General features: G+C 39.4%; 1 protein-coding gene across 21 annotated transcripts in view; it reads left to right on the forward strand.

Moving 5' to 3' along the window:
* SGMS1 (sphingomyelin synthase 1) overlaps positions 1–17,103 on the forward strand; it is a 254,474-nt gene that overhangs the window by 224,448 nt on the left and 12,923 nt on the right. For all 21 annotated transcript variants that reach the window (XM_074339427.1, XM_019738682.2, XM_074339432.1 and 18 more), the window contains one exon: positions 8,616–8,733. In XM_074339427.1, coding sequence (XP_074195528.1) covers positions 8,616–8,733 — 118 coding nt within the window. The remainder of the gene's footprint in view (positions 1–8,615; positions 8,734–17,103) is intronic.

The raw sequence follows: 17,103 nt of genomic DNA on the forward strand, positions 1-17,103 counted from the left end.
CTAACAGAATGAATTTTGTCAAGTCACTTACCTACTGTAGTAGCAGTTTCCTAACCTACAAAGTGGGACTGATGAAACAGTGTGTATCTCGGCGCTGTTGTGTGGATTGAGTGAGAGAATATGTACAAAGCACTTGGCTGGATCTTTGGCCTCCTCCTGGTTCCCAGACCTCCCATCCCCATTGTAGTAAATGGCATCTCTGTCCTCCTCTGGCTCTCAGGCCAGATGTCTTGGTTTTGTTCTTGGTATTTGCTTCCACCCCACATCTGGTCTGTCTGTTAACCCCTACTTTTCACCACCTCTGTCGCTGCCCTCGGTCTAACCACTGTCATCTCTTGCCTGGGTTGTTGAGAGGGCCTCCAGCTGGTCTCTGTGTTTCTGTTCTTGCTTCCCTTAAGTCATTGTCAGCTTGGCAGACAGAGTGTGGCGGTGTAAGAGTGAGCTCTTCTCCCACCTCATCTAGCATTAAGGCCAGAGTCCTCCTGCTGACCAAGGAGGCGCTGTCAGACCCCACACTCTGTCCTCCTGGAGCGCACGCCCTCATGCACTCCACGCTCTGGCCCCTTTGGTCAGCAAGCACTCCTGCACGCTCGTCTCTAATTTGGAATCTTCCCCCACAGATGTCCTCCTGGCTAACCCCCTCATACACAGGGATGCCTTCTCTGACCAGCTTAGCCCCAAATTGTAACCTCTCTTCCCCCAGTGACAGTCTCACTTAATTTTACTCTTTAGCACTTATTGAACAGGCTCTATATTTTACTTATTTATCCTATGTGTTGTTTGTGTCCTCCACTGGACTGTAAGCACCACAAGGCAGGTTTGTGTCCGTTCCGTTCACTGCTGTATTCCTAGTGCCCAGAATAATGCCTAGAACGTAACATTTTTGTTCTGTGAATAAATGAAAATAGCAGCAGTTAGCATTTATGGAGTATTGCTCTATGCTAGTTACTGTGCCTAGAGTCCGATAAATGTTAGCCGCTGCCGGTTATGTCTATGCTTATTATGTTTCTAGAAACCTCCTGTTAAAACTGAGAGTATGTTACTTTTCAGGGTAATCTGTTAGCCCCAGAGCAAATATGAATTGTTCAGTTCCACTAGCTGTGACTGAACAAGCCCCTAAGAATGTGACTCAAGGTGATTAACTTTTGATGAAGGGAAGGAATGAGGAAAGATCTGGGTAAACATGTACATATTTGCATTTTATATACCATATGTACATATTTGTATCATATATATACACATATTTATACACACATGTGTTTATTACAGAGGGTGCCCAAAAAAATGTATACACATTTTAAGAAAGGAAAAAACTATTGAAATTATAATACTCAATATATGCCGATAACAAAAGATGAATACAAGTCATGTGCATACATTTTTTTGGCACCCCCGTATATGTATATATATACATATACACACATATGTACATATATTATGTTTGTTAATAGCCTAAAATACCAAGAAATATAGCTCCTTTCGTTTTGTACATATGTATGTAGTAGTTTGTGGATGATACTTGATTTTAATTCTACATAACTATCTCCAGTAGATCAGATTGAGATTGTCATTCAGATCTTACAGAGGAACATTTTTTCTTTACCTTACATTACAGTCTATCATATTTTGCCATGTACTATGCACACCTGTGTTTTTGGCCCAAACTTTCAGGGGAAAAAAATCTTTCATTTTAATTTTTTAATTCAAATTTTTATTTGTTTACATTTAGGTACTTGTTTTTTGTATTATAAAGGAATTTTAGCACTTATTTTTTAGATATGATGGTACAAGAAATTTTATGTAACAAATAATTACAAAACACAAGAACAGATACAAGGTCCAAGAAATTTTATGTACCGGTAACAAATTTACCATATTTACCTATCATAGAAGACCAAGAACTCATAGTCCTTGCAAGTTCCAAACCTGTTATCATATTCCAGGGTATTATTTTGCATACAGATAAAATTATTGATTTCTAGAGTTACACTTTTAACTCCTAAGCATAAATAAAAGAATTAAAAACATTTATATAGATGTGGAATTAGTACCGCCCATGTATAATGCACGTTCTTATTTTTCCCTCACAAATTTTGGCAAAAAAGTATGCATTATGCACAGCAAAATGCAGTATATTTAACCCAGGAAATAATATACTTTTAACAGGTAAGTTGAGTGGAGATCATTTTATAGTGTGATCTGTTCTTTGCAAATTCTCTAAACCAGGATCATTTCCTAAACTTAATGAACTTTTGCAGTATATTTCAGATCTTTACATGGGACTTAGGAAAAAAAAAAAATCAAAGCCACTGCCTTTTCTAAACTTGACAGTTTCACTAGTGAAAAGAACAGCTACCGTAATTGAAAGTCTAGAGACCTGGGTTTTGTGTGGTGCTTTCATTGACTGACTCTCTGGCCCCCTATACTTAGTATTTAAACTCTTTACATCTCAATTTTTCCTTCTGTAAAATGGGATAATGATATAGGTTAAACAGGAATGTGGTTAAAATAATTAACACCATAGATGTAAAATCTTTTTGAGTTGGATCTTAAAAAGGCAAAAAGACACTGCATATAGAGACACATTGTTGGGCTGGGCGTATGGGTATGTGTCATTGTCCTGATTCACAGAGTGTGTCATCCACCCTGTGTGGGAATGCAGCAATACTAAATGAGTTATAGGTCTCCTAAGAGAGCATATAGTTTCACTTCTCTATGTGTTGTACAGCATTTTTTCTTTCCCTTTCATTTGTTTTACAAACCTTTCCCTGGAGTTTTCTTTCCCAAAGTACTGAATGAAGCCTGGGCTTTCACGAATGACCATCTGGAGCCACTGAGACTCCTGTGATGGGTAGAAAGCACATATGGGGTGATGAGGAGATGTCGAGGGAAGGGAGAGATCACAGTCCCCCATGTCCAGGGTGTACAGTCCTAGTTGGATGAATGCAGCAATCAGCAAATGTTGTAAATTGAAATGTAAGTGCGCAAGGGATGCAGAGTGAAGGATCGGTGAGCATCACAGCAGGGTAATTTTGGCAGGTATATGGAAAAGTTTAAAGCGCAGACGTTTATGGAAAGAAGCAGGGAAAGATTTCTCAGAGGGAGTAAGAAGCGAAGCTCTACAGCAAAGAGCTGTATGATATTGCCAGTATCACAGGTACCATCGTAAACCTCACAGGGACTGAAAGATGACCAAGACAGCTTCGATTAAGAGCTGCCTCTGATAGAAGGGATGGGACCTTCTGTTGTGATGGTAATGCCAATTTTACTATTAAAAATACCGTAGCATAGAAACAAAGCTGTGAAGTGATTCAGAGGAGGAAGTGACTCTGTCCAGTTGGGGACATCTGGAAGTCTCCATGCAGATGTGGATGGATAGGATTGTAGGAGACAGGATAATGGGAGAGGCCAGGGAAAGAGATTTGCTGGCAAAAGCAAGAAACTCGGGGTTTAGTGGCCCCTTTTATGGCTAGATCAGTGGGGTTCGCATCTGCAGACAAGATAGGTAAGAGAACTTGAGGACATGTAAAGGGGCGTCAGGAGGGGAAGTTGAACTTCAGTAGGCCGTGGTAAGCCATTGCACAACCCAGGGAATCCAAGGGTTAGTAGCAAGGAGTTAAAGGGAGGAAAACATGTTAGAAACTCTTTGGAGTTGGCAGTCAACAGAATGTGGGATGGGGGAAGGGGCTCTGGAGAAGTGAGAACAGAAGGATGAGATAGCGAGCCCCAGGGAACTTCTTTAGAGTAGGCGGTCTCTCAGAGACCTGAGTGACAGGCAGTGTTCTAGGAGTCCAGGCAGAGGGAGTGGCTGGCACAAAGGCCCTGATGCAGGAGGGTCTTTGCATGGGGTGTTCACAGAGCCCCACAGGCATTGGACTGAAGCTGGATTCTAGACAACGACGAGAACAGCAGTAGCTGAGGTTGGAGAGAGGCAGTCTTTAAGGGCCTCGTGAGCTTGGTGAAGGATTTGGATTCTACTCAAGACACATTTGGCAACCACTGGCGAGTTTTAAAGGACATACTCTGTTTAACTGTTTAAGAAGAGATGATTCTGGCTGCTGTATGTGGAGTGGCTGTTAGGGAGACATCAGTGGAATTAGGAAAAACAGATGGAAGGTCATTGTGGAAGTTCAGGCAAGATAAAATGCTGAGACTTGGATGGCATTTCAGAATGACTGATTATACCTGGGGGCAGTGGGTGGTGAGCAAATCTAACTAGGCACAGAGTGTGCAGACAATAATGAAAAAGGTTGCATTTAGTGTTGGGTGTGTGGAAGGATTTTTTTCAGTAGTATAATAACATAGTTATTAAATTTTTATCGGAATACTTATTTTGTAGAGTTCTGGGATAATATGAAATGTGGCATAAAATACTAATTTAGTGAAAATTCTGAGTTACATAGATTTTGAAATGCAACTTAAATGTGGTAGGTTGTTGGTTCATCTATAGTTACACAGCAGTGGAGTCTCAAAATAAAACTGGGATTTCTTACACAATTTGAAGCAGTTTCCTGAATTTTTTTGTCTGGTGTCATATATTTATATTTCAGCTTTAAACTCTCTGAACCACAATTTTCCCATCTGTAAAGTAAGGATCATAGCCATGCATTGCAGGTCGTTTTAAGAGCTAGGTGGCATAGAGTTTGGCATGTAGGTGATATTTGGCAAAACCATAGCTACTCCTAATAACACCCTGGGGAAGTACCTCAATAGCATTCCTCTGAATTGTAAGAAAGAGATACCCTTTTCCTCCGTTTGCTGGTGAGGAAGCTAATTTCTAAGGAAATTAGTTGAGATGGTACAGGTCGGAAACAGGCTTTTGCTAAATGTAGAGCTAGCGTCTGTATAAAGATAAGCTCTGTTTCACCTTGTTCGTGCTGCACAGACTGGAATTGCTAATCAGAGACCTGAATCGTGCCGCGACCTCAGTGACTGCTCCACAGTTGTGGGCCTCCCTGATTCCGTGTTACAGTTACATGTGCTCTCCCACTTGTTGACTGTCTCTTAGTTTGGAATTGTGGCTTAGTTCCACTCCCATGTATCAGGGCCTGTTTATTTCTAAAAGCCAATAGCTTCCACAAAGAGCTTGCAGGCCAGTTCTGAGCACTGAATAAATTACATATATGTTCTGGCTGTGGATTAGTTAAAAGAGGTAACAAAAGAACTGTCCAGTACTTTATTAGGTTGGTGCAACAGTAATTGCGGTTTAAAAGGTTAAAAAAAAAAAAAATTGCAGAAACCGCGATTACTTTCGCACCAACCTAATAATAATACTTCCCAGTATATTCATTTCTTTCACCATTTTTTCTTTAGAATTTTAGACCATCGTAGCACATGCCAAAAACACTGTAGTGCTGCTACTTTTAAATAGTAGTATTTAATCAGGTTTTGAGTACTTTTTCCTTTTTAAATAGGGATATTTGAAAAATAAAAATGTAAGATGTATAATACATAAAAATAAAGTTACCTGTGCTGGATATGACATGCTATTCTACCAATAATAATTATTTATCAAACATTAACATTTTCATTTATATTTCCTTTTAATCAAATTCAACAAGTATGTTTTTCTTTTCTCTCAAGAAAAAGTAGTAACGAACCTATTACTCAAATACTTGGGAGAAGGAGAACCAAGAACCAAATACAAGCCTCTGTGAAGTGATAGTCATTACAAAGTGTGAGCAGATGGCAACAGGCATCTTTCTAACATGAAAGGAGAGATGTAGCTCATATGAATATGAGGGGAATGCCATTGTGCTTTGGGGAATTACAACCTGCATTTTGTTCTTGGCATTCGTTTAATTTCCAGTAGTATCTCATTAACATTTCTTCTGTGACTTTTTTTGTGGCATTATTACATTTTTAACCACTTTAAATCTGTTTTTAAACACATTTTGAACTTTTAAACCTTTAAGTTAAGAATTCTAACGTGTGAAATTCTTTAAGGAAATTCGTATCTTCATTGCATACAGTTCTTTGAAACACTTTCATATCCTGCCCTTTAAAGTCTATGGTAGGAGATCCTTGTTTAACATTATACATTGAAGACATTCTAAGCTTAATTTCAAAAAGATTAAGTAAATGCCAAAGATCAGAGGCTTCTTATAAACAACCTTCCAACTTATCACCTCGTTAACACTGGGTAAAGTCTTTTGACTTTTTCATTTCAAGGCAAATAGTAAATATGACAGAATCTTCTTTTTATTTTTATTTTTATTTTTATTGGGGAATATTGGGGAACAGTGTGTTTTTCCAGGGCCCATCAGCTCCAAGTCGTTTTGTTCTTCAGTCTAGTTGTGGAGGGCGCAGCTCAGCTGCAAGTCCAGGCGCCAATTTCAATCTTTAGTTGCAGGGGTCGAAGCCCACCATCCCATGCGGGAATTGAACTGGCAACCTGTTGTTGAGAGCTTGCGCTCTAACCAACTGAGCCATCTGGCCACCCCTCCTGCAGCTCAGCGGCAGCTCATTGTCTTCAGTCTAGTTGGGGAGGATGTAACTCACTGGCCCATGTGGGAATTGAACTGGCAACCCTGTTGTTAAGAGCTCGCGCTCTAACCAACTGAACCATCAGGCCGCTCCATGACTGAATCTTTAGTGTTTGTTATTTTAAAAATATTTTTGTGAAGAGATTAGTCTTTTCTCATCCTTTATCATTTTTTCACATAACCTCATTCTCAGATGTTTCTGAATTCCTTTTACAGCTATTCATATGTGACTCAAATTTGAGATATGGAAATATTATTGGCATGTGTGTACATGTATCTTTTGTGTACCATGAGACAATCATGTGCAGTGTTTTTAAGATGGTATTCTTGACCAAAATTGAGTGATGGCAGTCATTTTCTTTCTCCATACAAGTTAACACATGTAGATTTAGCAGGTTTCTGTCTTAGATGTTTCTAGTGTAGTTCAAGTGAAATTGCGGGGAATTTCTATTTGTTTGAGCAGAATGGCTAGAGAGGACATTTCCTTTTGATGAAAGATGACCATTACATCTTACAATATAAAATTCAGTTTTGTATTTCAAGTATTCTTGTTAAGACATTTATGGCCTAGTATTATTCTCTAGTATTGTCCTTCTTTATATTGTTTGATTATATCGTGCTTTCATCATACTTGAAATTAGAGACATACACCTTTAGAAGACAGCTTTATGCTGAATAAAGTCTCATCCTGGGAGGTGACACACACAGTTTCACTAAGATGGTAAACAATTATGGCTCAGTTTCTAAAATCTGGGTAAGGAGACAAAAGAACCCAGACTCTCCCCATACAACCTAAGTGACTTAACTTACGTGAACTGTGCAGTTATGTGTGAAATGCTTATATAGTTGCATGGGTTATTTTTAAAGTTAATTTTTAATCTCCCAAGTGACATTACTTCATTCCTCTTATTTAAACAAAAAAATACAAATGATACAAATTCTCCTTCAGTTACCACACTTCAGTAGGAAGATCTACCCTGCTTAAAAGTAGAGCCACACTATACAATCATAGAGTGATCACATATTCCATGTTCTCAGAGGAAAGCCAGTCCATTGTTTCTGATTTTTCTTTTCTTTCCTTTTCTTTTTTCTTTTTTTGGTCATTTAACTCAAGGTGCCCCACGCCAAGGAAAAGTTTGAACTCCCCAAGTTGAGAAAGAGGAGACCCCGGGGACTGTAATTCTGGCCTGTGGTGGGCAGAGCAAGATAGAAATAGAGAAGGAAGGAGCGTTACTGTCCAAGCATACACTTAAGTTTGTACAGCTGAATCTAATTGAATTAAACCTGTGTGGAATTTGTGATTAGCAGACATTATCAAACTCAATATACATGTTCATATGTATATATCAAGTAATTTCATTAGAACCACTCAACAATTTGAAGTGGAAAAGATTTCTAATTCTTGGTTATTTTGTTATCCACCATATAAACTATATATTTGATGGCTATCATTGTGTGCATATGGCAGGGATTTTTCATACATTTGTAATGTTATTATACCTGGTTTACAGATTAGGAAACTGAGACACAGAGATGTCAATAGCGTATCCCAAGGCCACATAGTAAGCAGAGAGGGAGATGGGGGTGGGATGCTGTCATTTCAAACAGGCTCTTTTCTTGGCATCAGGCTTCCTCAGAGATCGTCTGAGAGAATCAGTTTCTCAGATGTACAAGTAAAATTGTTTAATGTTGTCGGCTCATTAAATGTCGGAAAAGTTTGAATTCTCATTTTAATGTCATTCTAACTTTCTAAACATCTTCCCTTTTATAACAGAAAAGACACTTAATATTGAACCACAGATACTGAGTGGGCTCTGACCAATCAGATTGGGCCCCACTTGTACGTCAGTTAAATGTCAACTCAGGCTTAAGGCCTCACGAAGCCTAATGAGTAGCAATATAGTGTTTTAAACTTTTCTGGCCAGTTAATATTTTAAAAAAGAGAAAAATACCCACTGCATCATTCTCAAAGTTCGCACCTTAATCTGCTGTTAGCTATAGTTATTCGGATTTTAAGCTCTCAAGTAGTTTTTTGGGTTTGTTTGTTTTTTTGGGTCATTGAAAACTTAAAATAAATAAACCTGCAGAATTTCATGACTGAGTGTCTGCCCTGTTTTTCCCTTTTTCTAGGTCTATTATTAGCAGAAGATTTTTCTGCATAGTTGGCACGCTGTACCTGTATCGATGTATTACAATGTATGTAACTACACTCCCAGTACCTGGTATGCATTTCAACTGCTCTCCGAAGGTAAACCATTCCTCACTGTCATTTCCCTTTTTTGTTTGTTTCTCATCTTGCCCAGAGGTCCTTTGACAGAGGCCAAAGGTGAAAATTTCTTTAGAATATAGTCAAGTCCCTCCACCCTCATCTGGGAATGTTACAAAGCAATATGGCTAGGTAGCCCCACCCTTCTCAGAATTTCCGGACCCTGCCAGTACTTCTCAGCTGGGGAAATATGTGGTCTAGTTAGTGTGCTGGAAGCAGTTAAGCCATGTGGGTGTAGCTCTTTGGTTTCCTGCCAAAGTTTTAAAATATCGTTCACTCCCTTGACACAGATCCAAAAGCTTTTGTATGGTTTTTCACTCTCTTAGATGGAAAGTTTGGTTTCAAATGGTATTTTTTCCTTCTTTCTATTAATCCCTACAACAGAAATCTGTAACAGCAGCGCAAGAGACACTATTCCTTACATTCTCCACCCACCCAAATAATATCACTGCTCTCTAGAGCTACATTTTGCCGTATTTATGGATCTTCTCTAGTAGCATAGAAGCCTTTCTTTAAAATAAACTTCATTCCTCTCTTATTGTTTCTACCTGTACCTTGGAATAATTTCAACTAAGGGAGAGCATTGGAAATGTATGAAATAGTTAGCAGATTTAATTTTAGAAATATTAACCTGCATTAATGCAATAAGAAGTATAAGAGACAAGTTCCCTTGATTCAGTTGGGAGAAAATACTACAGTGTGTTTGCAATCATTTCTTTGCACTGCTCTTGTGCTGGTGAAACACCCTTTCAACTTCATCCCTTTGTACTTTTGTTCCTTCCAGAAGAGAGATTCTCTCTGCCACAACCTTGGAAGAGGGCTGAAAAAGTGACTTTGGGTTTTTAAAGCAATGTCTTTATCATTTGAAATTTTGGATTCCTTTACATGGGTTTGCTTACTGTGGTCCACCCTTCTTCCTTGACTTACGTATGTGTCCAGAGAGGTAGCTAGTTTCTTACTTCACTCTTCCCATTTTTGCTGCAGACTATTCCTTAACTCTGGAGAAGCCATCATCAATAAGGAATGTTCCCCATGTTCCACCATCTGCATCAGCAGTCCTCTCTGCACCTTCCCTCTTGCTCTTTCTTCTGCCCTTCCAAAGAAGCCAGCCTCACATCTTTACCCTCCATAAAATCTCTCAAGCACTTGCCTGCAGCCCCTGGGTCATAGGAAATACCTTGTTATTGAGAATCCAAAGATACAGACTTGCTGGGAGGCTGGCTTGTTAAGAAATATGCCCTTAGTAGTAGGATGACTGTTTAGGATATTTGCCTAAGTTTAGTTCAACTCCTTTAAAAAGTATGTCTGTGCAGAAATTCCCCTTGGTGGGAAATTTCTCCACCAAGGAACATGTCACACCCGTTTAGATAGATGTGTGATCTGGTCAGGTACACGTTGAAGACGGATCCAACGTCAAGGGGACATGCTGTATAGCCTTGCTCCCTACGCTAGCTCTGGCTTTGCTACTTCTTAGGACCTCTGTAGCTCCACCCAGTTGCAGGCAAGCCCAAGCTTGGTTAGCACGGGCAGGTACAGTCAGCTTGAGCCATCAGCGTATCTAACCAAGAGCCACTGACAAAATAGCTTGTGGTTTTTCTTGGTAAAGGCAGGGGTAATGGCAAGAACTGTGCCAAAAACCAAACCCAAACATTGTCACTCATTTATTGTATTTCCATAAATCCCAAGTCGGGCCATCATTCTGTGATGGTCTCTTGGAAATTAGAATCTTTCAAATAAAGTATATAAGAGAGGGTAAAATGTTACCATACCTTAGCAAAAATTATCAGTTAAAACTCATGAAGTCTAATTACTTCTTTTGTAGAACAGGGCTCTTGGAAGAAAGGATTCAGAAAACATTTTTTTTTTTATTCTGAAAATGTTCAGATGTATCCCAAAGTAAAGAAACTAGTGTAAGGAACCTCCACATACCCAACACTCAGATTCAGTAATTATCAGGATTTGTTGCATTTACTTCATCTGCTTTTTTTCGTTTTGAAGCAATTTAAAAAAAAAAAATCTAAGACAATGTCATTTTATTGCTACATACTTTAGAGTGCATCTAAAATTTTTGGATATCTTATTGTATAACTTTAATGCTATTGGTACGTTCAACACAATTAACAGTAATTCTTTGGTATCACAGTTATCAGTTGGTGGACTATCTGAATTGCCTGAAAAATGCCTTTTTTTAAAGTTGATTTGTATAAATTAGGATACAAAGTCTTTATATTACATACAGTTGTTCTAAGTCTCTAATTCTAGACCAGTCCTCCCTCCTTCCCTCCCTCCTTCCTTCTCTCCCTCTCAGTCCCTCCCTCCCTCTCTCCTTCCCCTCCCCCCACACCCCATCTGCAACTTGTAGAAACCAGATCAGTTGTTCTGTAGAGTATACCACATTCTGAATTTATCTGTTTGTTTCTTTTTAGTGTCAATTAACTGTTTCCTCTCCCCTTCATATTTCCTCTAAATAGAAAGTTGTCTCTGGAGACTTGATTTGATTTAATTTTAGCTTGTTTGGCAAGAACACATCACAGGTAAAACAGAATGATTTCTGAAGCTAGGCAGCAGAATTAGAAAAAGGCCTGCAGACTGCCACTCTTTGGAATAGCAGATCAAGCTTAAGAAATTCAATGGTCAGTCAAGGGCTGGAATGCTGCATTGACGAACAGTGTCAGAAGGGAGAGAAAGGTAACACCAGAGAGAGATCCCGGAGACCTGCTTTATCTACTCTAGAGTCATACCCGGGGCCACGTTTCAAAATTGAAAGGAACCTTTCTAAAAGTCATCCAGTCCATGTTCTATTTGATGTCTCTCAATAGCCTCACCACCAAGTCTTGATAAACATCTCTCTGAACCATCGCACAGAGAGGGAATGTGTTGCCTTGGAAAAATGCAAAGCTACCCAGTAGTGGAAAGAACGCTGAGGTCAGAGTTAGGATGATCTTGCACTGCTACTTACTAACTGGTTGGCAGTTGCATTTAACATCTCAGAGCTTCAGTTCCTTTGTTGGCAAAACAGGGCTAATGACACTTTTTGTATCTTTCTTAAGGAGTTGTGAGAATGAGCGAAGGCAATACACAGGGCTTCTGTCAATGTAAAATGCTCACAGAAATAAGAAGAGAACTTGGTGTCGTCATCACGCTTCAACCCCTAGACTCTTATTCGTCCAGCATTCGTAAAATGCTGTAGGAAGGGCCCCAAGTTAAGCCACTGGCCCTAGGGATGGAAAGGGAGAGACAGATTTGAATAAAGCTTAAGTGGCTGAATCAATACAACTTGGTATTCACTATGATGTAGGGAATGAGGATAGAAAGGAAGGATTTCAAAGGCAACTGGGTTTTACCACTGCAATCGTTATAAGGGAAGGAGGAAAAGGGAGTTAATGACTTAAGATTAAACAACTAGAGATTGAGGTACTTGTGAGAGATCTAAATGGTGGTGTCCAGGACATGTCTAAAGTCGAGGGAAAAAAATCCGAGCTAGAAATTAAATATTTGTGATTCATCATATTCTAGATGGTGTTCAACCTGTGGGTATGGATGAAAAGGCCAAAGATAGTACCTAGTGGTACAGTGTTTCTAGAATTGGATATTCCCTGATAAGAGGCACCATTTAAGGCCTGTCACTTGGTGGACAGATGCCCATACAGTTATCAGTCATCATTAAATTACAGGGAAAGAGAGTTGAGCTTTAGAATATGACTTCCTGTTTAACATAATCATGTGAATTTAATCTTGGTTCTGCCATCAGATTAAACCCCATAATTAGTACACTTTAGTTGTCCCTTAATGCCAGTACTCAAAATGCATGGAAAACTGTTCCAACATGTTTGCAGCAGTAATTATGAAAATTGTTCCTATTGTTCATTCATTTAATGGTGGTGTACTCTTCACTTCGCAAAATGTAATAGCTTGGAGAAATAATTGTTCTGTGAAATGATTACACGAGGAAGAGAACTGCGCCTCCCTGTCCCCCCATCAAATGCTTCTACAACAAAGATAAGGCCCTGAGAAACATGGAAGGGCAAGGAGGTGTGTTCAGTTCCTAGATTAGAAATCTGGGAAGCACGTGTCCTATATCCCAGTGTACGGGTGTGCTGGGCTTACACTAGAGGCGGCCAAATTTTTGTTATTTTGATTAGCCCATGTTAAGCTCATCACAGCTTTTCGCCAAGGAGCATGTATACAAACCCAGAAATAACCGCTTATCATCTTGTTCCAACTGTTTAGGATTCTGTTAAAAAACTAAAAAACAAAAAAGGGCAGAAGCACTTGAGAATTATTTGGTCTTCTAAGCTTTCTCTAAGAAGTTTTTTTCTGTTTTAGCAAACGCCAAAAGGTGAAACAAAACAAAATACTACCCTAAGCCCCAGAGTCACAGGCAGCCTAATGCTCACGGAAGGGAAGGAAAATAACTCACGCTGTTTTCAACTCTCATTTTAATAATCATGGGAGTTAATCTGGTGACTAAGCATTCAAGTGAGATGTATGTTGTGTTCTGTTTTATGGTCTTAGTGATGAACTTGATTTGAAAACTTAAAAAGAGAGAGTTCTGTTACAGCCAGGATACTTAGCTGGCTAATTCATTAATCTGACATGGTGTTTTCAGTGAAACGATTCTCTTAAACTTGAAAAACATGTTTGTTCCCCCCCCCCCCCCAACACATTTGAACATAGCTCACTGTTGCACAAGGGTTACGTTTGGGTGGCATCTGAGGTTAATTTAATTGTTCAGTGGAACAATAAAATACAAATGTAATAACAGAAAGGCCTGCCTATTCTCTTCTGCCACTGTCAGTCCTTCTGCATTACACAAATTAGAAAGATCAAAGCACCTCCTTACAGCTTTACTGCTAAGCCTCATGTGACGGTCATCAGCCTAAAGGTCTCTTTTTCTGTCATAAGTTTAGTCTTAGGCAAAAGATTCACTGCTCTTTAGGATTTTATAACCTTTTTGAGTTCCTCCTTACATTCTCACCTAGCAGCTTGAGTGTTCCAAGCTGCCCTCCATGCTGACAAATTGTGATATTCTGATTAGCTCCTGCTAACCTTATCAGTATTTCAGAATATGGCTTGTATTCTTTTATCAAAATAGCTTCGTGTCATCCTGTTGAATTGTATAGAATTTAAATTGTCGATGCTTGATTTTACCTAATTTTCTGCTTGCCTGCCAGTTCCTTATTGTCAGTATAATTTCTCTTTTTGTTCATTCTCATTTGTTCATTCTCTGCATGTAATTTTCAGGGACCTTCCCCATCCGAAGTCTCTTCTTGACTTTCCCATCTTTGTCTCCACTGTTCTCTTCCTTTTTCGGGGATAAAAAAATAGACATGAACTAAATGATTTCTTTCTCTCTCTTAAAAAATATTATTTTTCTATTTTAAAGAAACTCCACATTCCTTATAGATTAATTGAAAAAAACACAAAAGGAGAGAAATTTTTATAATCACTCATGGTCCTATCTACTATTAATGTTTAATATATTTATTAGATATTTATGCATCATTTTCTTACGTACTTTCTGATTATGATTTCTGAATAATTATTCCTGTTTTCTTATAGTTAACATTTGACATATGCATTTTTACATGATTTTATAAACCCTAAACTTTCTAAACGCTTTTCTTATTTAAGGGAAATCTTGCCAGGGAGACTCACACTCGCAGATTATGAGGCAGGGAGTTTGTAGATGTGACTTCCTTTTGATAAACAAGCAAGTTGCTTATTTCCTAAGCAAACATTTCTAGTGAACCCATCCTGTTCAGGGTGAAATTTGAGGATACACAAATATATAAGACAAGCGCCCCCTCCTCTTACAAGACTGATGTGTAACCTGGCAGAGTACTCTCTGACTTGTGTGGTCCTCCCTGTAATAGGCCTGTGGAGCTCAGTTGCCATGGAAGCACAGAGAAGGAGGCATACTCCCCTGGGAGTCCTGGCTGCACTGCGGAGGGGCTGTCTGAGCCAAGTCTCAACAGGATGAGTAGGAGTTTGCCAAGTGGAGTTGAAGGAGGAAGAGCTTGCCAGGTGGAGAAAACAGAAAGGGTGTGTGACAGGGAGTCTGAGGGAGCAGGTAAAGTTAGATCTGCCTGGGCATACGATCCTACGGGTCGAGTGGCCAGACGTAAAGCCGGAGAGACAGGTTGTGGGTCAATTTTAAGGGGTTTTGTCATCCTAAGGAGCGTGGCCATGGGAAGCCAGGAAGGGTTTTAGCAGGGAGTCTCATATGATGGCATCGAAGATCTCTTAGAAGATCTCTCGCCAGTGATACAGAGAGTAAGGGAGGGAGAGAAGGAGGAAGACAGAGTGGGGTAAATTCTGTGCACCTGTTTTGGGCCAGGCATGTGTTGTTTTTGTTTCAGCCTCACAACAGTGAGTGGGAGGAGGTTGCTTAACCTGCCTCTTATCTAAGAGGCACTCATGGTACTAAGTGGCAGAGGCAAGAAACTTGGCCATGTCTGTGTTCCTGGTACTTCACTGGAAGGAGAAAGATGAGGCTACCTTTGCCTGACTCAGAGGGAGGCCTAGACCTGGGCAGAGGGGGTCGTGTTTCGGAGCCATTGGGAAGGTGGCAAAGATGTTCTACATGGCAACAGCCATCTAGTGTGAAGAGGTCACCAGAGTCAGACAGCACTCACTGAGGAAATGCAGAGCCTCAGAGTCAAATGGCGTGTGCCTCTCCATGAAGCGTTATCCTTTGTGTCAGAGCACAGGCAAGTGGACAGCAGGGCTTTCACCCTCAGGAGGGGTTCCAGAGCTGCCCAGACACTACAGGCTAGCGCGTTCCATTCAGAAACCATATTTTCCTACTTCAGAGGCTCCCACTGGCCATGTTTGAGACAATTTGAGCATTACAATGAAATAGTGACAGTAATTGATTATATGACATTCATAAAAAACATTTTGAACATTGTATTGGGGAGAAAAAAATGTCAACTAATAGATGTAGAAGAAATGTTAGAAATAGAAAAATCATCATTTTGCAACCACTATAGTAATGATTCAAGCAAGAATCATCAGTGGATGCTAAAGGATTAGGTGATAGGTTGGGCGCCATAATGTTTACATAATTTCAAAAAAAATCACAAGTTGATTATTAATGACAAAGGGGCAAAAGGATATATTTAGTGGAGTAACCTGGCAGACACTTCCATGGCCAAGGGATCAAACCAGTAGTGGGACAGATGAGATCAGATGCTTTTGGATGTGATGCACAGAGAAGGACATAACATTTCTGTAACATTCCTGGCAATTACATTTGACGTGAGTTTAAACAAGGAAACAATCAGATGCAACCAAATTGAGGGACAGTCTATAAAGAAACTAGCCTGGAGTCTTCAAAAATGTCAATGTCATTAAAAAAAAAAAAAAAAAGACTAAGAAACTATAGTAGACTAAAAAAAATTAAGAGTATGACAAGTAACTTCAATATGTATTCTCTGGTTGGATCCTAGGTTGGGGGAAGAAAGCTCTAAAGGACGTTGCTGAGACTGTCTATTAACTGTGATAGTATTGTATCGTTGTTAAATTTCATGTATGAGATTATAAAGGGAAATGTCCTTGTTTTTACATTTAGGGGTGAAGTGTCATGATGTATTCAACTTCTTCTCAAATGTTCAAGGAAAAAAGTGAGAGAGAGAAAAGGGAAGTAAATGTGGCAAAATGTTGGTGATTGATAAGTCTAAGTGAAGTGTCTGTGGTGTTCACTATACTCTTCTTTAGATTTAGAAATTTTCAAAACAAAAATCTGAGAGAAATTTTTTTTTTTTTTGGCAATTTTCACTGCATGTCCAGGTAGACTAAAGGATCTCTCAACACTTAACAGCAATTGTAATTTTGTTAAAGGCAAAACTTGCCTGACTGAATTACTGGATTTATTTAATGTGACAGATAAGAATATGGGTGAATGGAAATCTAATAGCTGAGCTTTATTTACGATTATATGAAGCCTTTGATAAGTCTCCTTACTAGAGGCCATGAAAAAATTAGGAAAGGGAAGCTGGTTGGGGATTAGTGTTTGATTGCTGATAATTACTTAGAGACCACCCCCCCCACCCCCATCCAGAATGGCTGCTTAGGATAGGACTTGATGGATACATTTGACAATGGGGAGGTGTAGGGGGCCAAATATGTCAGAGCTTAGTGGAGGGAAAAGTCTTTTCAAAAGTTGTATATGTATGAGTTCTGAGAGGTTGTGCGTAGTGAAATCTCTCTACTTCAGATCAGTTGAGGGGGATATAATATTTGTGTGTGAAACGGAATCTTTCGAGAAGTGAGGTGGTTACCATCTGGAGGAAGAATTCAGAAAAGTCTCATCACAGATGAGCATCTGTGAGGGCTGCGTATTGAAGC

Source organism: Rhinolophus sinicus, linkage group LG07, assembly GCF_036562045.2.
Source record: "Rhinolophus sinicus isolate RSC01 linkage group LG07, ASM3656204v1, whole genome shotgun sequence".
Taxonomy (NCBI): Eukaryota; Metazoa; Chordata; class Mammalia; order Chiroptera; family Rhinolophidae; genus Rhinolophus; species Rhinolophus sinicus.